Here is a 26,525-nt window from a genome sequence, read left to right on the forward strand (position 1 = left end):
AACATACTGTTTATAGAGAAGGAAATGAGAGAGTGCAGAATGTAGCGTTACAGTCATAGCTAGGGTGTAGAGAACGATCAATTTAATGCAAAGTAAGTCCATTCAAAAGTCTGATAGCAGCAGGGAAGAAGTTGTTCTTGAGTCAGTTGGTACGTGACCTCAGGCTTTTGTATTTTTTTCGAGAAGGAAAATGGTGGAACAGAGAATGTCTAGGGTGTGTGAGGTCCTTAATAATGCTGGCTGCTTTGCCGAGGCAGCGGTAAGTGTAGACAAAGTCAATGGATGGGAGGCTGGTTTGCATGATAAATTGGGTTGCATTCACGACCTTTGGCAATGGAGATGAGTTGGTGAACGTTGTCCATCATGAGTCTCTGAGGTGACATGTGTGGTGAAGTGTCTCAAAAACTTGATGATAGCTGTATTACTCATCATGTTTGGCAGTTAGTAGAGTTCAAACCATCTGGAATATTGCTTATCTTTCTCAAACGTTGTTTACCCTTCCATTCGAAAATGTTAGTCTCACGTATGAATATGGAAGGTACACAATGAGTCTTTGGCTTGATGCATCTTGAAGCATGGTGCACATCTGCATATTTTTCCCCCCATGTTTTCATACATGGAAGGCCAATATAGTATTTCCTTTGCCCTGTATCTGGCTGCTTCTAACCCAGTGCCTCTGGTGAAGTGTTGGGTGTAGTATCTATGAAGAGCAATAGGGATGACAAATTGCCAACCACACAGTATAAGTCAATCCTGTCCAATTAACTTATCTTTGATGGTGAAGAATGTGGAGCTTGGGGGGAAGCTCTCTTGATGATATTGTGCGGTTGTTTGAATGTGATGTCTCTTGTTGGGGATCTTTAAGCTTCCAGATTGTACAAGAGGACAGCACACTTCTATTGTCATAATACCCATGTCTCCCTCATATCTGTCTGGTCTATAGTGAGCATGCAGAGCCGAGCATCAGACAAGCACAGCTTTCTTACTACATTTGCCACATTTGTAGATGATGCAGATGTAGTAACAATGCAGTTTTAGTATCGTGCACTGCAGCTGTGCAGCCGCAGAGTGGAGAGGCTTTTTCAGATAGTTAGGAATGTCCATGTTATAGAATGACCATGTATGAAGTCATGAAATTTCCGACAGATGAAGACAAGAGCAAAAGGTTCCTCTTTGTCTGTACATTACGAGTCTCGGTGTCAGTAAGGGCCGTTGAAGCAAAGACTACTGATCTGTCATTCTGGATACAGACTTGCCAAGTCAGTGCTGGGAGGCATCTTCTGATATATGTACATGCATTCGAACGTCAAAGAGCTGTAGTGCCGGCAGGGCTGATGGTGCCTGTTTGAATCTGTTGAAGGCTGCTGTGTGATGTTCTTGGCAACACCATTTAACATCCTGATGGAGAAGCTAACAAAGAGGCCCAATGACCTCACCATGGCAAAGAATGAAAGTGGAAAGATAATTTGTCATTCCAAGGAAGTGCTGTAAAATGTACACTCTCATTTCTGGGGCCTGGTGTTATAGAGCATGTATCTCTGGAAAAGGTGGATGAATTGCAGTTTGATGCTGTTCCAAAGATCTCGTCGTGGCCTTATGTAAGGGTCAACTATATGAAACTTGAAACTGCCCTGTGTGCAGTGGAGAGCAGCCACACATTCCACATGGATGGTTTGTCCACCACAGGCCACAAGTTCACTAGGTGTTAGGGTATGTTGCAACATAGGGGTTTCATTCCCGTAACATTTACCTGGGCATTATGTTGCTCTTTACTCCTATGTCAATCTTTATTTTTAATTTTGCGTTGCTGCAAACAATATTCAGAGTGGTGAAAATCTCATCCTTTTCAGTGATGGTATCAACACTCCCGTAGTAGAGTTTTGTTAGAGACACAATGGTTGGCTTTCTCTGGCTGAGCTCCAGTTTGTTTACTTTGTTCATACTCCAAACTGTGGAGGGCTGCCTAGGATGGCTGTTATGGTTTTGATCTGCAGCATTTTGTGAAATGGTTCCACTTGTGACATTTATTGCAACATTTAGCAAATGCCAAACATGCTAATCTGTTCAGAAAGTGATGACAACCACAGTTGTGGCAGGGCATGCCCTGTACCATAAAAACTTTAGTTTCCCACCTTAATGCATTGCTGTTATTTTTTGACTGCTTGTTCAGCATGTAGATGCTGGTGGCTGATTGCAGTGCTAAATTTTTGTCTTGCATAGCTACTTGCAGACAAGATTAATGTGGATTCCATAGACTATGATCCCTGACTACTTTGGTAAGGATACCAAACATTTTTTTCTCTAAAATATCAACACTTAAGTTGCAGTGTACGGAAGTATCGATTTGTCAAATAAAAGAACAAAGAACAAAAACAGCCCGGGAAACAGGCCCTTCGGCCCAACGAGCCCACACCGCCATTTTAATATTACCAGTCCCCCCCTCCACCCATGACCCTTATCTGTTGTTTTTATGGCAATCCACATTGAGGGAAACTAATTTAGGACAATTTATTACTTCCAATCAGCCTAATAGCACATCTTTGGGGTGTGGGAGGAAACCGGAGCATCCAGAGAAAACCCACGCAAGCACGGGGAGAATGCGCAAACTCCCACAGACACCGGCCCAAATCCATGTGTCTGCACAGCAAACAGTGATAGTCACTGAGCTGTCGTGTTGCCCAGCATCTGGTCCAGTTTAAGCACACACTAACAACATGAAGCACTAGGCTACTCTTGAACATTCAAGAGCAGCCCTAGTACGACCCAGCGTGTGTATGCCCCTCGTTGGACAACAAGGCGTACTGACTTAAAACCTGTGAATTAAAAGAGAAAAAACATTATTATCATGCCATATCCTTTTACATTACCAGGGACGTCCCAATGCTAATGAACTTTATTTAAAACAATCTCCTCTATCCTCCCATCTCCAACCTACTCATGTGCCTGTCTAAGTTACTCTTAAACAACTCCAGCGTGCCTGCCTCCACCACCTTACTTGGCAGAGCATTCCATACCCCCACTACCCTCTGTGTGAAAAACCTCCCTCTAATATCTCCCCCCTCACCTTAAGCCCATGGCCCCTCGTACTGTGTGTCTGTAACATAGGAAATAGCTTACCTCTGTTTACTCTATCTATACCCTTCATAATCTTATATACCTCTGTTAGATCCCCCCCTCAGTCGCCGTCTTCCAAGGGAAAACAGCCCCAATTTGCTCAATCTTTCCTCATAACCCAGTCCTTCCATACCAGGCAATATCCTGGTAAACCTCCTCTGCACTCTCTCCAGAGTCTCCATGTCCTTCTGGTAGTAAGGCGACCAGAACTGGACGCAATACTCTAAATGCGGCCTAACCAACGTTCTATACAACTGCAACATTAGACTCCAGCTTTTATATTCTATACCCCTTCCTATAAAGGTTAACATACCATAGGCTTTCTTCACAACCTTCTCCACTTGTACTGCCACCTTCAAAGACTTGTGCACTTGCACCCCCAGGTCTTGCTGCATTTCTACACCCCTTATGGGCTTACCCTTTATCATATAACTCCCCCCTACATTATTCCGGCCAAAATGCATCACCTCACATTTATCTGGGTTAAACTCCATTTGCCATATATCTGCCCAATATACCAGCCTATCAATATCCTGTTGTATTGCCAGGCACTGCTCCTCACTGCCCGCCAATCCAGCCATCTTGGTGTCATCAGCAAATTTGCTGATCACACCACCTACTCCCTCTTCCAAATCATTTATATATACTACAAAGAGAAGAGGTCCCAGTACTGAGCCCTGCAGCACACCACTAGTGACAGACCTCCAGCTAGAAAAGGACCCCTCCACTACTACTCTCTGTCTCCTCTTAGCAAGCCAGTTCTCCACCCATCTAGATACCTGGCCTCGTATCCCATGAGCCTTCATCTTTTCTACCAACCTACCATGAGGGACTTTGTCCAACGCCTTACTGAAATCCATATAGATGACATCAATGGCTCATCCTTCGTCGACCGTTTTTGTCACCTCCTCAAAAAATTCTACCAGATTCGTAAGGCAAGACTTCCCCTTTACAAAGCCATGCTGCATATCTTTAATCAGATCACAACGCTCTAAGTGCTCATACATCCTATCCCTAAGAATCCTCTCCATCAACTTACCTACCACTGGCGTCAAATGTTTGGTTGGTGGGATTAAACATGCGCCCATCTAGTATTATGTTTTGCACTGGCAAGCAAATGTTTTTAAACCTTTTTTAAGTTATACCTTGGGTCTGCTTTCTCCCCTTCCACTTGAAAGACAAAAGATTCAAACTCCTCGGCAGCCTTGTGGACCACTAGATTTAGTAAGGTGTATATATTTGTCTGATAACCCAGTATTTTTCAAACTTGGTACAGTTGTCCACAATGTTTTCATCAAATACAAGTAGGCCAATGCAGTGAAATCCTTGTGCCAATAAAAGTCTGGGTTCCGATAACGGATGACCAACAGTTTATAATAATAATAGTTTATTGATTACTCTGAGATGCTCTTACACTCTACCCACACTCTGGGGAGAACTCTCGTGCTTCTGTCATGTGACCCTTTAAGTAGATGCATCATCATATCATCATATGACCACTTGGTCTCCAATAATGATTCAAATGAGACAGTTAATATAGAACCATGCAGAGAGTGTTGATATTTATAACATTTCTTCAACATTATTACATATTAAGCAGAGAATTGTTGAATGCAGTTACATACTCTGAACCATGTCAGTCTAATATTGTGTTTGGCAGGAGTCTTAAAGCCACAGGGGAGTTGTATTTTACTATTCAGCATTCCCTCAAATACGATCGGTGATTCAACTACATCTTCCTGTGAAATAACTGAAGGAAAATCCACAATTAATAAGTGCGCAGAAATGACTTTAAAACAAATATGTGTCTGTGGTGCGAATGCACATTTACTCAGGTCATTAAACATTCAGCCAAAAATCTAAAAGATAGGATAGTCCCCAGATACTATAGTTACTGATGAGCCTGAGTGCTACATAAGATGGGGTCTTAAGCTGCAATGCCTTCGTGTTTAGTGAAAAACGCCCACCTTGGTTAAAAAAAAGTCAGGCTCATGCTAGGAGCTAACCCAAGGAGCAATGGAAATCAATTAAATTGCTGCTATTGCTCATCAAAGTGGCTTCATGGCATTTTGGTATGTTAGAAAGGTCAGGAGCATTGAAACACAATATTTTAAAAGCAACATTGCACCCCATCACCTGATTATTTTAGTCATGTAAGTTCACTGCAAACCAGAAAACTTATTCACAAAAATATCGCAGAGTGAGAAAGATTTAATTGTCAAGGTAACTTTAAAATTCAAATTACGGATAATCACTGAACAAATTCATGAGATTTTCCACTGATCTCCAATTTGAGAGATGTTAACACATGTACATGGAAATGTTAGTCCATCACGTTACATGATTTCTGGCACACAGACTCTAGCAATTTCTAATTTTGTATTCCTTGTTTAAAAGCATCATGTCAAGCATTGTGGGCAAGATTTTAATTCATGTGAAACTCATTTACATGCACAGTGTATGGCCTAGTAAGTGAGCAAATCACTGGGTAGAAGGTAGAGTTTCCTTTGTGGGCTCTTGAATGGATTGAATACCTTGGTGCAACTCACACTGGAAAATTGTGGAGTTAAGAGACAACAGTAAGAGATCTGCCTGATTTTCCATCCATTTAATCTGGCAGAAGTGATGTGAGCTTTGACTGGATTCTTCAGAGTCTTTTCATGTATTTGGCAGTTCCTAGCTGTAGTTGCAGTCAGATAATGTAGAGTGATTCAGTGAGAAAAGCAGCATTGCAGCAGGCAAGAATTCACACCAGATGGAGTTCCATCAATGGTAACAGCAATTGATTTTTTGGCCCTGCTTGACAGATCTATTGGAATTCTTTGAGATGTAACTAGTAGAGTTGACCAAGGAGGACCAGTGGATGTGATTTATTTAGACTTTCAGAAGGCTTTTGAAAAGGTCTCACGTAGAAGACTACTATGCAAAATTAAAACATATGGGATTGTGGCTGTGTCTTGAGATGGATCAAAAGCTAGCAGATAGGAAGCAAAGAGTTATCATTAATGATTATTATTCCAATTGGCAGGCAGTTATCTAATGGGATATTGGAGGGAACTGTGCTAGGACCCCAACCATTCACATTATATGTTTGTGATTTGGAAGAGGAAACTAAATGTATTATCTTCAGATCTGCAGATAGTACAAAGCTGGGTGGAAGAGTGAGCTGTGAGGAGGATGCAGAAATGCTTCAGTGTGATTTGAAAGGCTGAGTGTATGGGCACATGCATGGCAAATACAGTGTAATGTGGATAAATATGAGGTTTTCCACTTTGTAGCGAAATATAGGAAGACAGGTTATTATCTGAATGGGTGTAAATTGAGAGAGATGAATACTCAGTGCAATCTTGATCTCCTTGAGCATCAGTCACTGAAAGTAAATGTGAAAGTACAACAATAAAGAAGGCAAATGGTGTGTTGGAACTTCATAGTGAGAGGATTTGAGTATAAGGATAGGGATGTTTTGCTACAATTGTACAGAGCATTGGTAAGGCCATGCCTTGCGTATTGTGTGCAGTTTTGGTGTCCTTATCTGAGGAAGGATGTCCTTGCAATAGAGAGTGTGCAGCGAACGTTTACCAGACTGATTCCTGGGCTGGCAGCTCTGTCATCTAATGAGAGACTAAGTCAGTAAAGATTATATTCGTTGGAGTTCAGAAGAGGGAGAGGGGATCCTATAGAAACTTTAATAATTCTAACAGGGTTACACAGAGTAAATTCAGAAATATTGTTCCCGATGGTGGGGGATTTTAGAACCAGGCGTCATAGTTTGGGGATAAGGGATAAATCTTTTAGGATTGATGTAAAGAGAAGTATCTTCATCCAAAGAGTGGAAAATCTATAGAATTAACTACTACAGAAAGTAATTAAGGCCAGAATATTGTGTGATTTCAAAAAGAAATTACATATAACTTTTGGGGCTAAAAGGATCAAAGAGCATGGGAGGAAGGTGGGATCAGGATATTAATTTTGATGATCATTTGATGATGAAAATGAATGGCGGAGCAGGCTTGAAGGGCTGCATGGCCTACTCCTGCCTCTAATTTCTATCTTTTTATGTACACACCATTCTGAGAGAGATAGATAGCACTAGAGAAGGGACCAGTGAATTATTCAGTGGGGCCAGAGTCAGAGAGAACATAAGAACATAAGAAATAGGAGCAGGAGTAGGCCATCTAGTCCTTCGAGCCTGCCCCGCCATTCAATAAGATCATGGCTGATCTGTCGCTGCTCAGTTCCACTTTCCCGCCCTCTCCCCATAACCCTTAATCCCCTCTCTTATCAAAAACCCATCAACCCGCGTCTTAAAAATATGTAGCGAGGCAGCCTTCACCACTTCAACGGGCAGAGAATTCCAGAGATTCACCACCCTTTGAGTGAAGAAGTTCCTCCTCAACTCCGTTCTAAACCGCCCCCCCTTTATCTTGAGGCTGTGCCCCCTAGTCCTACTGTCTTTTTTGAGCGGGAAGAGTCTCTCCACCTCTATCCTATCCATCCCATTCATCATCTTATACGTCTCAATGAGATCTCCCCTCATTCTTCTAAACTCTAACGAGTACAAGCCTAGTTTATTCAGCCTCTCCTCATAGCTCAACCCCCTCAACTCTGGTATCAGCCTAGTAAACCTCCTCTGCACTCCCTCCAAGGCCAAAATATCTTTGCGCAGGTGCGGCGCCCAAAACTGCACACAGTACTCCAGCTGCGGCCTCACCAATGCCCTATACAGCCGCAGCAAGACCTCCCTACTTTTATATTCAATCCCCCTCGCTATGAAGGCCAGCATCCCATTCGCCTTCCTGACCACCTGCTGCACCTGCAAGCTGGGTTTTTGCGACTCATGCACAAGGACCCTGAGGTCCCTCTGCACCGTCGCCTGCTGCAGTTTTTCGCCACGTAAGTAATAGTCCTTCCTACCATTATTCCTACCAAAGTGGACCACCTCACACTTGCCAACATTAAATTCCATTTGCCATTTCCTGGCCCATTCGCCCAGCCTATCTAGATCCTTCTGCAGACTCTCTACACCCTCCGCACAATTTGCCGTTCCCCCAATCTTGGTGTCATCAGTAAATTTTGACACCCTACACTCGGTTCCCTCCTCCAGATCATCTATATAAATGGTAAAAAGCTGAGGCCCCAGCACCGACCCCTGGGGCACTCCACTAGTCACCATCCGCCAATCCGAATAGCACCCGTTGACCCCGACTCTCTGCCTCCTATTTGACAACCAATCCTCTATCCACGCTAACACCCTACCCCCAACTCCATGTCCCTCGACCTTCTGCAATAACCTCTTGTGAGGTACTTTGTCAAACGCCTTCTGAAAATCCAGAAAGACCACATCCACCGGCATCTTGAAGGGAATTGCTTGATAGAGCAGACGCAGCACTGTTTCATTAAAGGGAAGTCGTGTCTGACAAATTTACTGGAGTTCTATGAGGATGTGTCTAGGGCCGTGGATAGAGGAGAGAGGAAGTAATAAAATCTAATTCAGGGTTACTGTGTATGTATGTGAACATATGAAATGTGTTAAATACTGGTAAAAGATATTGCAGCTATATCAGACCTGGCTCAAAGAAGAGTAGGACTGGATATAAATATTCTGGATACAAGGTGTTTAGGAAAGAAGACAATGCTGCTCAGGTAAAAGAGAGTGTAATTAATATACTAGAGGCATTTGAAATTGATAAAAAAAGGAAGTAGTACATTGGCTGCCTGTACGTAAGCTCAAGAACATTTGTTTTTCTTCGTTCATGGGATTTGAGCACCACTGGCTGAAAATATATTTATCATTCATCCTTAATTGCCCTTGAACTGAATGGCTTCTAGCTGAGGAAATCAATTCACTTGCACATTACTTATATTGAACGATTGTGTGCTGAGCAATAGTAATTTTATAAATGGAGCACCTTACCTTCTTCGACAACAGTGAGAACAATCGACACTTTTAGGCTCCCAGTTGGAAAAGTAACAAATGAGCAGCTGTATGTTCCAGAAGCAGACACTTGAATATTCGTGAAATTAATGTTTCCTATTCCTTTGGTTGTATTCTCGGATTCAAACTCAACAGAATCCATATCGCTATAGGTACCAAATCGATGATTAGAAACTAAAATGGTATGTGAGTTATTATAAGTTTCTTTACTCCATTGAACCTGCACAATTGAAATTTTTTGCGCGTCTTGCAGGATGCATTTTAAAGTGATATTCTCACCAGGCGATGTAGTAACAGTTTTGTCGTACTCAATGTGGAGTCCTTGTAGAGCTGAAAAAAATCAAAACAATATATTAACATAGGTACACAATTATAGAAGCTTAAATAGCTAGGTCTGCCAGTGAAGAGGTTCTTTTAAATTAGATTGAAACCTCAAACTGTTGCATAAAAATTCAAGCTTCCAACTGTTCACCCTATTATTTATATGTCTCATAATTTTATAAACTTCTATCAGGTTGTCCCTCAACCTCCATCTTTCCAGGGAGAAGAATCCTAGTTTATTCAATCTCTCCTGTTGCTAATACCTTCAATACCAGGCAACATTCTGGTAAACCTTTTCTGCACTCTCTCCAAAGCCTCCACATCCTTTTGGTAGTGTGGCGACCAGAATTGAATGCAGTATTCCAAATGTGGCCAAACCAATGTCTTATACAACTGTAACATAGTTTGCCAACTTTTATACTCGATGCCCTGTCTGACAAAGGCAAGCATGCCATATGATTTCTTCACCACCTTTTCCACTTGTGCTGCCACTTTTATGGATCTGTGGGCCTGTTTTCCCAGATCTCTCTGTGTATCTATGTTCTTGATTGTTCTGCCATTTTTTTATAGCTTCCACCTGAATTGGATCTATCAAAATACATCACCTCGCATTTGTCCGGATTAAATTCCATCTGCCATTTCTCCGCCCAATTTTCCAGTCTATCTATAACCTGCTGTATTCTCTGACAATCTTTATCACTACCCACAATTCTGCCAATCTTAGTATCATCTGCAAACGTGCTTATCAGACCAGCTACATTTTCTTCCAAGTCATTTATATATATTACAAACAGCAGATGTCCCAGCACTGGTCCCTGTGGAACATCACTAGTTACAGACCTCCATTCAGGAAAACTCCCTTCCACCGTTGCCTTGTCTTCTATGGCCAAGCCAGTTCTGAATCCATTTAGACAGTTCACCCCTGGTCCAATGAGGTTTAATCTTTTGCATGAGCCTGCATGGACTTTGTTGAATGTCTTACTAAAGTCCATGTAGACAACATCTATAGCCCTTCCCTCATTAATCATTTTTGTCACCTCTTCAAAAAAATTAAATTAGTGAGACATGACTTGCCATGTACAAAACCATGCTGCCTGTCGCTAACAAGACAATTCAATTCCTATTTGATCCTATTTCTAGGAACCTTCTCCAACAATTTCATTATCAGTGACATCAAGCTCACTGGCTTATAATTACCCAAGTTATCCTTGCACCCTTCTTAAATAACGGGACAACATTGACTATCCTCTAATTCTCTGGTACCTCACCAGTGGCCAACAAAGAAACAAAGATTTCTGTTGGAGGCCCAGCAATTTTCATCTCTTGTTTCCCTCAGTAATCTGGGATAGATGCCATCTGGCCCCTGGGGATTTGTTTACCTGAATGATGACTTGTTCTAAAGAGTTTACACGCCCCTCCAAGATACAGTAATCAATGTGTCCCTCTCCTTTGTGAATACCAATGCAAAGTATTCATTAAGAATCTCACCCCCTTTCTTAGGTTCTACGCGTAATTTCCTTTCTTTGGCCTTAAGTGGACCAACTCTTTCTCTAGCCACCCTCTTGTTCCTACTATATGTATAAAATTCCTTGGGTTTCTCCTTAATTCTGCCTGCCATTTTGTGAACCTTCCTGCCCTCCTAACTCAGGTTAGGGGAATTAGCTCAAGTGTTAGAATGCTCACTTCGCACGTGAGAGGCGGTGGGATCAACGATCACGTTTTCCACTTTGATTTTTGGTTAGCTAAGAGAAAGAAAAGAGAGGGGGTAAATGGGTGTTTTTCTGGTTGGCAATCAATGACTAGTGATGTGCCTCAGGGATCAGTATTGGTACCGCATCTGTTTATGATTTGGATGATTTGGAGTTGGAGACCAAGTATAGTGCAGCTGACACTAAGTTGGGTGGCAAAGAAAGGTGTGCAGAGAATGCTGAATGTCTGCAAAGGGATATAGATAGTCTAAGTGTGCGGGTGAGGGTCTAGCAGATGGAGTACAATGTTGGTAAATGTGAGGTCATCCATTCTGGTAGGAATAACAGCAAAATGGACTGTTACTTAAATGGTAAAAAATTGAAACATGCTGCTGTGCAGAGGGACCTGGGTGACCTTATGCAAGAATCTCAAGTAGTTGGTTTGCAACTGCAGCAGATAATTAAGAAGACAAATGGAATTTTAGAACATAGAACATAGAACATTACAGCGCAGAACAGGCCCTTCGGCCCACGATGTTGCGCCGACCAGCTTTTAAAAAAAACAACACTAACCCACTAATCTAAACCAATCCCATTTCGTCCATAAACCTATCCACAGATCTCTTAAATGCCCCCAAACTAGGCGCATTTACAACTGCAGCTGGCAGGGCATTCCAGTCCCTCACCACCCTCTGGGTAAAGAACCTACCCCTGACATCAGTCCTATAACTACCCCCCCTTAATTTAAAGTCGTGCCCCCTCGTGCTAGCTTTCTCCATCCTAGGAAAAAGGCTATCACTATCTACCCTGTCTAAACCTCTAATCATCTTATATGTTTCAATAAGGTCCCCTCTTAGCCGCCTTCTTTCCAGCGAAAACAACCCCAAATCTCTCAGTCTCTCCTCATAGGATCTCCCCTCCATACCAGGCAACATCCTGGTAAACCTCCTCTGCACCCTCTCCAAAGCCTCTACATCCTTCCTGTAATGTGGGGACCAGAACTGCACACAATACTCCAAGTGTGGCCGCACCAGAGTTGTGTACAGTTGCATCATGACGCTGCGACTCCTAAATTCAATCCCCCTACCAATAAACGCCAAGACACCGTATGCCTTCTTAACAACCTTATCTACTTGATTCCCAACTTTCAGGGATCTATGTACACATACACCTAGATCCCTCTGCTCCTCCACACTATTCAAAGTCCTCCCGTTAGCCCTATACTCAACACATCTGTTATTCCTACCAAAATGAATTACCTCACACTTCTCCACATTAAACTCCATCCGCCACCTCGCGGCCCAGCTCTGCAACCTTTCTAAGTCACCCTGAAAACTATGACACCCTTCCTCACAATCTACCACACCTCCGACTTTGGTGTCATCAGCAAACTTACTAATCCACCCAACTGTACCCTCATCCAGATCATTAATAAAAATTACAAACAGCAGTGGCCCCAAAACAGATCCCTGAGGCACACCACTCGTAACCGAACTCCATGACGAATATTTACCATCAACCACCACCCTCTGTCTCCTATCTGCTAGCCAATTCCTGATCCAATTACCTAGATCACCCCCAATCCCATACATCTGCATTTTCTGCAGAAGCCTACCATGGTGAACCTTATCAAACGCCTTACTAAAATCCATATACACCACGTCAACTGCCTTACCCCTATCCACCTCTTTGGTCACTTTCTCAAAGAACTCGATAAGGTTAGTAAGGCACGACCTACCCGCTACAAAACCATGCTGACTGTCTCTAATCAATTCATTACTCTCCAAATAACTATAAATCCTGTCTCTAATAATCTTTTCCAAAACCTTACCCACCACAGAAGTAAGACTCACTGGTCTATAATTCCCAGGGAAGTCTCTCCTCCCTTTCTTAAACAATGGGACAATTGTTCTTCATTGCTAGAGAAATGGAGTTTAAAAACAGCCAGGTTATGTTGCAGCTGTATAAGGTGCTGGTGAAGCCACACCTGGAGTACTGTGTACAGTTTTGGTCTCCTTACTTGAGAAAAGATATACTGGCACTGGAGGGAGTGCAAAGGAGATCCATTAGGTTGATTCCGGAGTTGAGAGGATTGGCTTATGAGGAGAGACTGAGTAGACTGGGCTATACTCATTGGAATTCAGAAGAATGATGGGAGATCTTATAGAAACATATAAGATTATGAAGGGGGTAGGTAAGATAGAAGCAGGGAAGTTGTTTCCACCTGCAGGTAAAACTAGAGCTGGGGGCATAGCCTCAAAATAAAGGGAAGCAGATTTAGGTCTGATTTGAGGAGGAACTTCTTCACACGAAGGGTTGTGAATCTATGGAATTCCCTGCCCAGTGAAGCAGTTGAGGCTACCTCATTGAATGTTTTTAAGGTGAGGATAGATAAATTTTTGAACAGTAAAGGAATTAAGGGTTATGTAAGCAGGTGGGTCAGTGGAGCTGAGTCCACAGAAAAGATCAGCCATGACCTTATTGAATGGCAGAGCAGGCTTGAGGGGCCAGATGGCCTACTCCTGCTCTTAGTTCTTATGTTCTTATGCTCTAACGCCCTGTTTGAGCTCTTTTTTACTTTCCCTGTATTCTTCAAATGTTTCATCTGTTTTTAATTGTCTAGACCTCATGTATAAAGAACAAAAAAACAGCCCGGGAAACAGGCCCTTCGGCCCAATGAGCCCGCGCCGCCATTTTAACATTACCAGTCCCCCCTCCACCCATGACCCTTATCTATTGTTTTATGGCAATCCACATTGAGGGAAGCTAATTTAGGGGCAATTTATTACTTCCAATCAGCCTAACAGCACATCTTTGGGGTGTGGGAAGAAACTGGAGCACCCGGAGAAAACCCACGCAAGCATGGGGAGAATGTGCAAACTCCCAAAAAAAGGATGTATGCATCCTTTTTCTTTTTGACTAGACTCACAATTTCTGTGGTCATCCATGGTCCCTGAATCCTGCCTTTCCTATCCTTCCTTTTCTTGTACACATGCCTGTCCTGCACTCTGATCAATTGCTCCTTAAAAGACTCCCACATGCCAACTATGGATTTATCCTCAAAAAGCCTCTCCCAAACAACAACCTCCAAATTCTGCCTTAACTGGTTGTCATTTGCCTTCCCCCAATTTAGCACCTTAACTCTAGGACAACACTCATCCTTTTCTAAGAGTATCTGAAAGCTTATATGATCTGGATGAGAATTTAGGAAGCATAGTTAGTAAGTTTGCAGGTGACACCAAGATTGGTGACGTAGTGGACAGTGAAGAAGGTTATCTTGAATTGCAACGAGATCTTGATCAATTTGGCCAGTGGCTGACGTTTGGCAGATGGAGTTTAATTAAGATATATGCGAGGTGATGCATTTTGGTAATCAAACCAAGACAAGACTCATTCAGTCAATGATAGAGCACTGGGGAGTGTTACAGAACAAAGAGGTCTAGCTGTTCATAGCTCAATTGAAAGTGGAGTCACAGGTATACAGAATGGTGAAGAAGGCATTCGACATGCTTGGTTTCATTGGTCAGAACATTGAATGCAGAAGGTGAGATGTCTTGTTGAAGTTGTACAAGACATTGGTAAGGCCCCACTTGGAATACTGTGTACAGTTCTATTATAGAAAGGATATTATTAAACTAGAAAGAGTGCAGAAAAGATTTACGAGAATACTACAAGGACTTGATGGTTTGAGTTATAAAGAGAGGCTGGATCGACTGAGACTTTTTTCTCTGGAGTGTAGAACCTTATCAACCTGGAGTGTATTTTTCGTCAGTATTCACGCAGGAAAAGGTCAGTGTAGTCGAGGAGAATACTGCGATAGCAGGTTGTAGACTAGACGGGATTGAGGTACATAAGGAGGAGGTGTTAGCAATTCTTCAGAGTATGAAAATAGATAAGTCCCCTGGGCCGGATGGGATTTACCCTAGGATTCTCTGGGAAGCTAGGGAGGAGATTGCAGAGCCTTTGGCTTTGATCTTCATGTTGTCATTGGCTACAGGTATAGTGCCGGAAGACTGGAGGGTAGCAAATGTTGTCCTCTTGCTCAAGAAGGGGAGTAGAGACCATCCTGGGAATTATAGACCAGTGAGCCTTATTCTGTTGTGGGCAAAGTTTTGGAAAAGATTATAAGAGATAGGATTTATAATCATCTAGAGAGAAATAATTTGATTAGGGATAGTCAACACGGTTTTGTGAAGGGTAGGTCGTGCCTCACAAACCTTATCGAGTTTTTTGAAAAGGTGACCAAAGAGGTGGATAAGGGTAAGGCAGTTGACGTGGTGTATATGGATTTTAGCAAAGCGTTTGAGGTTCCCCATGGTAGGCTATTGCAGAAAATGCAGATGCATGGGATTGAGGGTGATTTAGCAGTTTGGATCAGGAATTGGCTAGCTGATAGAAGACAGAGGGTGGTGGTTGATGGGAAATATTCAACCTGGGGTTCAGTTACAAGTGGTGTACCTCAAGGATCTGTTTTGGGGCCACTGCTGTTTGTCATTTTTATAAATGACCTAGATGAGGGTATAGAAGGATTAATTAGTAAATTTGCTGACGACACCAAAGTCGGAGGAGTTGTGTACAGTGAGGATGGATGTTACAGTTTGCAGAGGGACATAGATAAGCTGCAGAGCTGGGCTGAGAGGTGGCAAATGGAGTTTAATACGGAAAAGTGTGAGGTGATTCACTTTGGTAAGAGTAACAGGAGTACAGAATATAGGGCTAATGGAAGGACTCTTAGTAGTGTTGACGAGCAGAGAGATCTCGGTGTACATGTGCATAGCTCCCTGAAAGTTGGCACCCAGGTTGATAAGGTTGTTAAGAAGGCGTACGGTGTGTTAGCTTTTATTGGTAGAGAGATTGAATTTTGGAGCCATGAGGTCATGTTACAACTGTACAAAACTCTGGTGTGGCTGCACTTGGAGTATTGCATACAGTTGTGGTCACTACATTATAAGAAAAATGTGGAGGCAGGGTGCAGGGGAGGTTTACCAGGATGTTGCCTGGTATGGTGGGAAGGTCTTATGAGGAAAGGCTGAGGGACTTGAGGTTATTTTCATTAGAGAGAAGAAGGTTATGAGGTGACCTAATTGAGGCATACAAGATGATCAGAGGATTGGATAGGGTGGACAGTGAGAGCCTTTTTCCTCGGATGGTGATGGCTAACATGAGGGGACATAGCTTTAAATTAAGGGATGGTAGTTATAGGACGGATGTCAGAGGTAGGTTCTTTACTCAGAGGGTATTAAGGTCGTGGAATGCCCTGCCTGCGGCAGTTGTGGACTCGCCAACTTTAAGGGTGTTCAAATGGTCAGTGGATAGGTATATGGATAACATTGGAATAGTTTAGGTTAGAGGGTCATTAGATTGGTTCCACTGGTCGGCGCAATATCGAGGGCCGAAGGGCCTGTACTGCGTTGTAATGTTCTATGTTCTATGTTCTAGAAGGCTTAGAGGTGATCTTATAGAGGTCTATAAAATAATGAAGGACATAGATCAGCTAGATAGTTAATATCTTTTCCCAACGGTAGGGCAGTCTACAACATAGGTTTACGTTGAGAGGGGAGAGATACAAAAGAGTCGAGAGGGACAATTTTTTCACACAGAGGGTGGTGAGTATCTGGAACAAGCTGCCAGAAGTAGTAGTAGAGGCAGGTACAATTTTATCTTTTCAAAGGCATTTGGGCAGTTACATGAGTAAGATGGCTATTGAGGGATATGATCCATACACGGGCAATTGGGGTGAGCTTAGTCGTTAAAAAAACACAGACGGCTTGGACAAGTTGGGCTGAAGGGCCTGTTTCCATGCTGTAAACCTCTATGATTCTATAACTTTCAAAGGCATTTGACAAATAACCACTTAATAGACTTTGAAGCAAAATTCAAGTTCATGAGATTAAAGGGACAATGGAAGTATTAGTATGGAATTGCATCAAGTGACAGAAATCAGAGTGGTGGTGAATGTATAATGTAAGTTTCACATTAGGATCATTGGTCTTCTTGATACATATTAATAATCTTTTCCCAAGCCATTGGTGTAGCTGTCAATTGAAAGCTTGAACAAAATGGTGGCACATTGCCTAAAGCAAGTTTTAAAAATTGTCAGCTGCCTCTCCATGTTGGACTCTGAAGGAAAAAGATACAGAAGAACCTGATTTCTTTACTTCAAAAACGTTACAAAAATCGTTGCAAGTCTGATGACCTTATTGCTTCATCAATACTATGTACAATTGTTTTTCAGAACAAAACAATGATCTTTGTATTTTTTCTTTTTCCTATTTGATCTTACTATTCCCCATTGTATCTGAATAAACCTAGCAAGTCTGCTCTCAGCCTTCTTTTCTTATACAAGTTCAACATGACTTCCTTGCTTTCACAAAATGCCTTGCCACTTTCACTTATTTACAAGATTCCTTTATATCTGCATCTTTTTTAGAGATTCTCCTTTATATTTTGCTATCTCCCACATTCTTCCTGCCAACATAAAACAAAAACACTTCTCCTCATTGAAATTGACTTGGTATTTGTCTGCCCAATCCACCATCAGGTCTCTGTCCATTTAAAGTTCAAGACCATTCTCACCAGGGTTAACAACATTTCCAATCTTTGTATCATCTGCAAATGTTGAAACCATGCCCTGAACACCACAATCTAAGATCATTAATATTCACTCAGAGGGTGTGAGTGAGTGGAATCGGCTGCTGTCGGTGGTGGTGGAGGCGAACTCGTTGGGGTCTTTTAAGAGACTTCTGGATGAGTACATGGGATTTAATGGGATTGAGGGTTATAGGTAGGCCTAGTAGGTAGGGACATGATCAGCGCAACTTGTGGGCCGAAGGGCCTGTTTGTGCTGTAGTTTTCTATGTTCTATGTTCTATATATCAGGAAGATCAACAGTCCTGACACTGACCCCTAGGGAACTCTACTACAAACCTTCCTCCAATCTGAGAAACAACTATCACCATTCTCCATTTGCTGTCACTCAGCCAACTCCAAAGTGCCTTATGACAAAGATTGCTGGAGATGTTCCACCTCACTATCTACCTAAGGAGGAGGGTGTGCTGGAGACTGTTGCATGGGAGATAATTATTGATAAAGAGACTGTGCATGGTTCCATACAGCTTCCACAGTCATTTTTAGATGACACACAGGTGCTGAAAAAAATTGTTGCTTTTATAATGAACCCATTGTCAGCTATGAAACTCCACCAAATTACCATTTTTTAATTATTCAGATAACGTGCTCAATATGGGGCAGGATTGCCACTCGCACCCAAAGCAGAAGCTCTAACCCCTCCAAAGATGGGTGGGTTAGGTTGATTGGCCATGCTAAATTGCTTAATAGAGTCAAGGGAATTAGCAGGGTAGATACGTGAGGTTACGGGGATATGGCCTGGGTGGGATTGTTGTTGGTTCAGGCTCGGTGAGCAAATAGCCTCCTTCTGCACTGTAGGGATTCTATTATTCTATGTCTTGAAGCTCTGAAATCTTTTCCAGTTTTTTACTCATTGACCTTGGTAGCAAACACTCCAGCATTTATTTTTCTTCCAGCTTGAGGGAGAAAATATTCAGAACGTAGTACAGAAAGCGCTATGAGGAGATAAGGAATATTAAATGCAACATTGCTAATGTGGTCAAAATCATTCCCCAGATCTATTTGCCATGTTCATGCAAAGATAATCACCCAATTCTGGACTTTAATAAGTGCATGCGTCGAGCCTGAAATTGACAGTTGGTGCACGGAGAGGGGTTGTAGAGGTAATTCATGATGAAATCACATTAAGACAATAGACATTGATTGACTTAATTGATTGTCTTAATTGATTGACTAACTTCTGATCACTACGGACTTCTTGGATGATTCATTTTTTCACCTGAATCTATAGAACATAGAACATAGAACATAGAACATTACAGCGCGGAACAGGCCCTTCGGCCCACAATGTTGCGCCGACCAGTCTTATTTTTAAAAAAAAACATTGACCCACTAATCTAAACCACTCCTTTATCGTCCATAAACCTATCCACCAATCTCTTAAACGCCCCCAAACTAGGCGCATTTACAACTGCAGCAGGCAGGGCATTCCAGTCCCTCACCACCCTCTGGGTAAAGAACCTGCCCCTGACATCCGTCCTATAACTACCCCCCCTTAATTTAAAGCCATGCCCCCTCGTGCTAGATTTCTCCATCCGAGGAAACAGGCTATCACCATCCACCCTATCTAAACCTCTAATCATCTTATATGTTTCTATAAGATCCCCTCTTAGCCGCCTTCTTTCCAGTGAAAACAACCCCAAATCCCTCAGTCTCTCCTCATAGGACCTCCCCCGCATACCAGGCAACATCCTGGTAAACCTCCTCTGCACCCTCTCCAAAGCCTCCACATCCTTCCTGTAATGTGGGGACCAGAACTGCACACAGTACTCCAAGTGCGGCCGCACCAGAGTTGTGTACAGTTGCAACATGACGCTGCGACTCCTAAATTCAATCCCCCTACCAATAAACGCCAAGACACCGTATGCCTTCTTAACAACCTTATCTACTTGATTCCCAACTTTCAGGGATCTATGTACACATACACCTAGATCCCTCTGCTCCTCCACTTATGTCTAAGTGCACTTAATTGCCTGGGCCCAGTTAATGCTGGGACATCAGGTTGTTCGTACATCAAAGCAGGAAATCTGCCCCATTTTACCTCATCCAGGTAACCCTGTGAGCTCTAGGCCAAAGTTAGAAGACTTTCTCCTTTAATAGCTCACCAGCAGTTCTCAAATGTGATAACTCATTGGTAATCTCACGTCTGCAGCCTGTTTATGAGGTTGAGGTGCTAAATCTTGCCAGTGTTGGTAAGAACACTGCTTTAAACAAGTCAATACAAGTAATTCCCAATATTTATAAACCACTGATTTAATTCATTGCCTTGTGAAGTCTCCCTCTGATTCTGCCTCCTCCCTTTCTGTGTCTCAGACAGAGGTGGTCCAGCTCAACAGATCACCGAGATTTTGTAAAATCTGCCTAATTTATATTCCATCCTCTTCAGGTTCACCATTACTTCCCCAGTGGAAAATATGCCTCCACACTCTGCCATATGCCAAGTTGTAGCTGGATTCCTCTCTGCTCCTTGACAGTAACAACAAAATTTATAGCAGGTCAAATATTTCTCTGTGTATTTCCATCAGTGATCTTCTCTATACCATCCCATCAAAGTACAGGCCAGTTTGTTCTGAAGGAGAAACAGAATGCTCAGTAATTGTGATATAATATGTTTGGGTGATGCACCTGCCGCAGCTGAATAGTGGAAGTGTGTGTAGGCTGTAAGATGTGAGTATGGGTCATGGCAGTCATAAATGTGTGAGGATGAGATGAGCTTATGAAGGAGCATATGAGTCATAGATGCTAGGCATTGGTAGGTAACTGAAGTGGATATTTCAACTGAAATTGAATAGAGAAGTGTCTGAGGTTTGAGACTTATTTGCAAATAGAAAGCCTGTGAAAATGACCACTTTACCAGATCAGCACGGCAGCACAGTGGTTAGCACTGCTGCCTCACAGCTCCAATGACCCAAGGTCAACTCTAGCCTCAGGAGAATGTCTATGTGGGTTTGCACATTCTCCTCATGTCTGCATGAGTTTCCTCCGGATGCTCTGGTTTCCTCCCACACACCAAAGATGTGCAATTTAGGTGGGTTAGCCATGGTAAGTTGCCCCTCAGTGTTGGGGGATTAGCAGGGTAAGTACATGGGTTACAGGGATAGGGTGTGGGTAGGATTGTGGTTGGTACAGGTTCAATGTCCAAATGGTCTCCTCCTACACTGTAGGGATTGTATAATTAATCTTCCTTCTGTGCTGAGTATCCTGGTGGTTAGACTCTTGGCATTGATCCAAAAGCTAACTTCTCACACTGCCTTCTTAGTTCCTCAGAGACCTGTGGATGCAGAACTCAGAGTTCAGGAAGACTTTCCTCAAGGATTAGAAAAACAACATATTACCCAGCAAAGTTTTTTGAGTTGGTGTCCAGAATTTTCTGCACTTATTGCAGCATTGAAGTTCTTTGGAGGATTTTTAAAAAATTTAGCAACATTGGGAGAAGAATAAGCCATTCAACCCCTGGATTGTGTTCCCATTCAATTAGATTATAGTTGATCCGTATTTTAGCTTCATTTATCCAATTTAGTTCCATAACCTCTAATGACCTTGCCTAACAAATCTTAATCTCATGTTGACAGAGCTTAAACAGCTTTTTGGCAATGATTTTTTATCCTATTGCGCTAATTTTCTAGCACACTGGGAGGATGGGAGAGGCAAGCGGATACAGAGAATTCAATCCAGGGGACGATCTGCAGGATTCCTACAAGTGTTCGCGCCCCACTGGCATCTCTCAGCACCAGACTTCCAGCACGGTTTGCTCCATGCTGGAAATATGCTGGGAGGTGGGGCTAGTATTTAAATGATCTTTTAAATGCTCTTATTGGGCCTCGGGACTGAATTCTCCGAGCCTGGTAGCCTCTCCCACCATGGCAGAGTGCATCACTTCAGTGGGATTTACAGTAGCTCCCCATTTTCAGGGAGCTTCCAACTCCACTGGAGTGAAGTGGGGGCAATTGAGGCCCCCACCACCCCCCCCCCCCCCCCCCCCCCCCCAGAGTTAGGACAGCAGGGGGGATGGTGCTCCATGGGCATGGGCACCCAGGCAGTGCCAGCCTGTGCCCCCAGCACTGCCCAGGAGGCAAAGTGCCCATGCCCAGGAGGCACCTTGGCACTGCCCATCGGGGGACAGGGCTTAGGAGATGGGACTTGATGGGAGTGAGACATAGGGGGCAATTGGTGGGGGTGGGGTTCCCACTGCCATTCTGCATTGGGATTGATGGGGGTAGGAGGGAGTTGATGTGGATATGCTGGCGTTGGACTGGGGTAAACACAGTAAAAAGTCTGTGAATGAATTCACCTGAAGAAGACGGATCCCCTCGAAAGCTAGAGAGTTTACTATCAAATAAATCGGTTGGACTAAAACCTGGTGTTGTCAGACTTTTTATGGTAGGAGGGAGGCCAGCTATCGGGATGGGCTGGGTGGGGGTCTGCTGCAGGGGTAGTCTGCTGGGGTTGGGGGGAGTCTGCACTGAGGGAGCGATGGGAGGATTAGCCCTGCAGGTGGGGGGTGGTGGCTGGAGATCGGGGAGATCAAGATGGGGAGGGCCTGGAATGGCCAAGGGGGTTGGGGGGAGCAGCACTGTGGGAGTCGCTGGGCTAGCCTGCAATCGAGCTGGCCAGCAAACCGGAGGCTGACAATTCGGGGCCACTGCGCATGCGCAAAGGCCTGCTAGTTTCAGCCTGCCACTGGTGGCCTCTGCATTGCACAAAGTGATTTGATTTGATTTGATTTATTATTGTCACATGTATTAACATACAGTGAAAAGCATTGTTTCCTGTGTGCTATACAGACAAAACGTATCGTTCATAGAGAAGGAAGCGAGAGAGTGCAGAATGTAGTGTTACAGTCATAGCTAGGGTATAGAGAAAGATCAACTTGATGTAAGGTAAGTCCATTCAAAATTCTGACAGCAGCAGGGAAGAAGTTGTTCTTGAGTCGGTTGGTATATGACCTCAGACTTTTGTATCTTTTTCCTGAAGGAAGAAGGTGGAGGACGGCATGTCTGGGGCACGTGGGATCCTTAATTATGCTGGCTGCTTTGCTGAGGCAGCAGGAATTGTGGGTAACTTTAATCTGTGGTAGATTGGGAGAGTCAAATTAGCCACACTACAATAGAGGAGGCTGGTTTGCGTGGTGGATTGGGCTACATTCACAACCTTTTACAGTTCCTTAGGTCTTGGGCAGAGCCGGAGCCATTCCAAGCTGTGATAAAACCTGAAAGAATGCTTTCTGTGGTGAATCTGTAAAAGTTGGTGAGAGCCAAAGCTGACATGCCAAATTTCCTTAATCTTCCGAGAAAGTAGAGGAATTGGTGGGCTTTCTTAACTGTAGTGTTGACATGGGGGGGACCAGGACAGGTTGTTAATGATCTGGACACCTAAAAACTTGAAGCCCTCGACCCTTTCTACTTCATTCCCGTTGATGTGGACAGGGGCATATTCTCCTTTACGTTTCCTAAGGTCGATGAAATTCTCCTTCATTTTGTTGATATTACGGGAGAGATTATTGCTGCAGCACCAGTTCACCAGATTCTCTATCTCATTCCAATACTCTGTCTTGTCATTGTTTGAGATCCAACCCACTACAGTGGTTTCATCAACAAACTTGAAAATTGAATTTGGCCACACAGTCATAGGTGCATAAGGAGTATAGTAGGGGGCAGAGAACACATCCTTGTGGGGCACTGTTGTTGAGAATGATTGTGAAGGAGGTGTTGTTGCCTAAGCTTATTGATTGTGGTCTGTGAGTTAAGAAGTTCAGGATCCAGTCACAGAGGGAGGTGCCAAGGCCCAGGCCACGGATTTTGGAGATGAGTTTTGTGGGAATGATAGTGTTGAAGGCTGAGCTGTAATCAATAAATAGGAGCCTGACATACGTATCCCTGTTATCTAGGTGTTCCAGGGAACATGAATAGCACGTATAGAGAGGTAGTAAAGCCGCAGGCTCAGACTCCACAGACAGGTAGAGACTGGGTGATCACCAGGCAGAGCAAGAGAGCTAGGCAGACAGTGCAGGAATCTCCTGAGGTTATACCCCTGAAACACATATTTACTGTTCATTTGTTAAGATGTGTTCATTATTTTGTTCTATGCCAACACCACAATCACAGTGGATTGTTGATAACCAATGCACAGAATCTACACTTCACAACCTGGATCTACCAGTTGGGAGCAGTACTCACCAAGCGATCATTTCATGAGCTGCCAAGACTGCAAGCCAATGACTTCCTGACACCCTGCTGGAAAGTACCAAATCATCGGTGCAACTACCATTGGTGCCCTGCCTGTTTGTGATCAGGCCCACAAGATTGAGAAACAATTACTGTATGTTGATCAAAAATAACTTGTACTTGATGATGAAAAATTTCTATAGTGAGCAAATACTAGCAGGTAATACATAACAAGGGGCAATTACATGTTGGGAACTGGCAGATACTAGTGAACATAGGCAGGTAGTGGGCAGGCACATCACTGTGGATTGGTATTTTCAAAGGGGTGGATATAACAATAATTTGCATTAAAACGACATATTTATTAGCATGTTAAAATATTGATGTACAAAGGAACCTGGGTGTTCCAGTACACCAGTCACTGAAAGCAAGATTGCAGGTACAGCATGCAGTTAGGAAGGCAAATGGCATTTTGACCTTCATTGCAAAAGGACTCAAGTGTATGAGCAAGAATGTCTTACTGCAGCTGTACAGGGCCTTGGTGAGACCTGGAATGCTATATGCAGTTTTAGTCTCCTTATATAAGAAAGGATATGATTGTCAAAGGAATGCAACAAAAGTTCACAAGACTGATTCCTGAGAAAGTGTAGGAATATGATGCTAAGATAAAAGATTAACTATGACCATATAGATTGGCGGAGCAGGCTCGAAGAGCCGAAAAGCCTGCTTCTATTTTTTATGTTTCTATTGCAGTAAGACATCCCATGGCGTTTGACAGAAATGTTATTAAAGACAATTTGACAATGAACAATAAGATACAATAATAAGACAGGTGACCAAAAGCTTGACCAAAGAGGTAGGGTTTAAGGAGTAAATCAAAGGAAAGAGTGTATGAAGTGAAGAAGCACAAGGAAGAATCTCCTGGATTTAGGATTCAAATGGCTGATGGATTGGGCACCAGAAATGGAGCAAAAACAAAATCAAGGGTGTGCAAGAGGCTAGAATTGGAGGAATCTGAGATTTTTGATGCCATAGGGACTGTTGAGAGGGGTGAGATCATGGTGGGATTTGAAAACAATGATGGAAGGACTGAAACTGAAGTATTGCTATGCTGTGAGCTAATATTGGGAGGTAATGCTGCAACTTTATAAGACACTTGTCAGACCCCACTTGGAGTACTGTGTGTGCTTCTGGTCGCCTCACTACAAGAAGGATGTGGAGGCTATTGAAAGGGTGCAGAGGAGATTTACAAGGATGTTGCCTGGATTGGGAGGCATGCCTTATGAAGATAGGTTGAGGGAGCTGGGTCTTTTCTCCCTGGAGAGACGAATGTTGAGAGGCGACCTGATAGAGATTTATAAGATGTTGAGAGGTATAGATAGGGTGGATTCTCAGAGGCTATTTCCCAGGTCTGAAATGGTCACTATGAGAGGACACAGGTTTCAGGCGCTGGGGAGCAGGTACAGAGGAGATGTCAGGGGTAAGTTTTTCATTCAGAGGGTGGTGAGTGAGTGGAATCGGCTGCCGTCGGTGGTGGTAGAGGCAAACTCTTTGGGGTCTTTTAAGAGACTTCTGGATGAGTATATGGGATTTAATGGGATTGAGGGTTATAGATAGGCCTGGTAAGTATGGATAAGATCGACGCAACTTGTGGGCCGAAGGGCCTGTTTGTGCTGTAGTGTTCTATGTTCTAGTTTCTAATATAGGGCAGCAACCATGGGGTTTATGTCTGAACAGGACTTAATGCAAGATAGGATTTAGATAGCAGGTATTTGAATAAGTTCAAAATTGCAGAAGTTGCATCATGGGAAGCAAGTTGGGGACTAGTACATAATGGCAGTAGATGCACACTGGGAACTGATACAAAGAATGCAATTTTTTTGTTGTAGTCAGTGACAACACAATCTTTTTCCAAGAGCAGTTGCAATTCTGCTTTGAATAATGGGCAGACATCTGCCATTTCTCCCAGAGCAAAATAATTTGATCATTACCATAGAACCACTGCATCAAAATATATTTGAAATTGTAAACTCTTTCAGGGCACTATCAATAGTGAGCTAGTCACCAGAGTTTCCTTTGAGGTTATGTGCTGATGGTGATTGTTCCACGTATTCAGGACATCAATGTTTTGACCACATCCTGTATCAGACAGTCATCACAAAACACAGAAGCAGCAACTTTTCGGAAAGAATGAGACTGTGGCTTAGATCAACAGATTATGGTCTGTGATTGGAAACATGTTTTTTATGTGTATTTAAAATAAGGGTGCATGCCAGAAAAATGATGTAGCATCAAAACTCTGCTTGAAGCCTTATTTCACATGGCTGCTTAGCTCAATTAATGCCTCTCAATTACAACACTAGACTTCCAATTTGATAATTCTATTTTGCTTCTAGACATCATAATGATTTGTAAATAATACTTCAGAGATTATATATTCTGCAAGGAAATGTACTAACATAATTGATGATATTTCATCAATTGATGACCGTGGGTGGCATTGGTAGCACAGTGGTTAGCATTGCTGCTTCACAGCTCCAGGGACCTGGGTTTGATTCCAGGCTCAGGTCACTGTCTGTGTGGAGTTTGCACATTCTCCTCGTGTCTGCATGGGTTTCCTCCTCCAGTCCAAAGATGTGCGGGTTAGGTTGATTG

The 26,525-nt window shown here is 43.1% G+C and overlaps 1 protein-coding gene across 2 annotated transcripts in view; it reads right to left on the minus strand.

The window, feature by feature from the left end:
- The window catches only part of LOC145349350 (T-cell surface protein tactile), a 131,843-nt gene that overhangs the window by 77,583 nt on the left and 27,735 nt on the right, over positions 1 to 26,525 (minus strand). For both annotated transcript variants that reach the window (XM_080197866.1, XM_080197865.1), the window contains exons 2-3: positions 9,029 to 9,379; positions 4,740 to 4,864 (exon numbers count right to left, since the gene is read on the minus strand). In XM_080197866.1, coding sequence (XP_080053992.1) covers positions 4,740 to 4,864; positions 9,029 to 9,379 — 476 coding nt within the window. The remainder of the gene's footprint in view (positions 1 to 4,739; positions 4,865 to 9,028; positions 9,380 to 26,525) is intronic.

This window comes from Carcharhinus amblyrhynchos, chromosome 10 (genome assembly GCF_965287045.1).
Source record: "Carcharhinus amblyrhynchos chromosome 10, sCarAmb.v2.hapA, whole genome shotgun sequence".
NCBI lineage: Eukaryota > Metazoa > Chordata > Chondrichthyes > Carcharhiniformes > Carcharhinidae > Carcharhinus > Carcharhinus amblyrhynchos.